The following is a 1,340-nucleotide window of genomic DNA, read 5'->3' as shown; positions in this document are numbered from 1 at the left end:
ATAATTTGAAGTAAAATTTGTATCAAAATATGCAAAAGAGCAGAAATTATAACATCCTTAAATTAACACACACACATACACATGTAACATTACATATTAACATTACTTTTTTGTTTGTAATAGAATCAATAGAAAATGAAATAACAGATTGTGAAGACGAACCAACAAAGAAAAGACGTAAAATACAGCACATCTACAGTTTGAAAGAAAAAAATACGGATAAAAATGTTGAAGGTATGATTTATGTAATATATTAATGATGTAATGTTCAAACAGCACGTTTATGTCATCTAATCGAAATAGTTAGTCATATGAACCTGTCTGTCTTTACTGGAGGCTTTTTAGCTTAATTTATTCAACCTTCGAACGAGTATTATGCCTTTAATTTTTTGACAATATATTAAACTAATAAATTTAATTTTTATTAACAACAGCAGAAAATAGGCTGAAATCTATGTTGCCAGAAACTCCAGCGAAAAACGTCGAAAGTAATGTAACAAGTATATTTTCTTCTACACATGAAACATCTTCAAATGCGATGAAATGTAAGAAATTGATTATCTTATTAATATATATATTTTTACAAGAAATATTTATATTTCTATATAAATAATACTTTTATATAACAATATTATTTTCTTTTGTATTATTTAAATAATTTGTAGATCTCAAATGCATATTATCCGATATACAAGGAATAAAACATGACCAACAAATTATAAAAAATCACTTGTGGAATATAAAAGATACATTTGAACAGTATTTAATACAACAAAACCATGAAAGTGAAAATGTACTAGTGCATTGGACAAAAACAAATAATATTCAATGGCCACTAAAAACTAAAGAAGATTATGATACTTTAAATAACCTATTACAAAATGAAGAAATCCGCAATGATTTTGTAAGCAGCATTAAATTTAAATTCAATAATTTTATATAAATTAAATTCTTTTATTTTCTACTATTATTAATATAGATTCTTTTATTACTAATAAAATATTTAATACAAATGTTTTATTGTAATGTTTATCATTTAATATAGATTTAACATTTAATATAAATTTGACATTATAAATTAAATAATTATATGCAATCAGTGAAATTAATAAAAAATGTAATTATTTTTTAGATGGCAACGATTGCTTTTATTATAGACAGCAGAAGAACATTGTCGAAAAATGTGCTCAGTATTATTCGCAAATTCTTGCATAAAGATTTAGCAAACAAATTCACATGTCTGAAACCAACTAAAAACAAGTTTACGCTTCAACCGTCAAATTTTTACAACTGTATAGTCGGTTAGTTATATATTACATATATTAGCCTGATATTTTGCG

The 1,340-nt window shown here is 23.8% G+C and overlaps 1 protein-coding gene across 1 annotated transcript; it reads left to right on the top strand.

Annotated features, from left to right (window-relative positions):
* The first annotated feature begins 124 nt into the window (after positions 1-124).
* Positions 125-1,334, top strand: LOC116853271. The gene is made up of 4 exons (XM_032834294.1): positions 125-234; positions 435-545; positions 666-904; positions 1,133-1,334. The coding sequence occupies exons 2-4, from the start codon at positions 455-457 to the stop codon at positions 1,304-1,306; spliced, it is 504 nt and encodes a 167-aa protein (XP_032690185.1). The 5' UTR covers positions 125-234; positions 435-454; the 3' UTR covers positions 1,307-1,334.
* Positions 1,335-1,340: the final 6 nt, after the last annotated feature.

This window comes from Odontomachus brunneus, unplaced genomic scaffold, assembly GCF_010583005.1.
Source record: "Odontomachus brunneus isolate Ranch 3 - 2012 unplaced genomic scaffold, Obru_v1 Obru_scaffold_001, whole genome shotgun sequence".
Lineage (NCBI taxonomy): Eukaryota > Metazoa > Arthropoda > Insecta > Hymenoptera > Formicidae > Odontomachus > Odontomachus brunneus.
The sequence above is the reverse complement of the archived record's forward strand: the minus strand, read 5'-3'. Positions and strand labels throughout refer to the sequence as shown.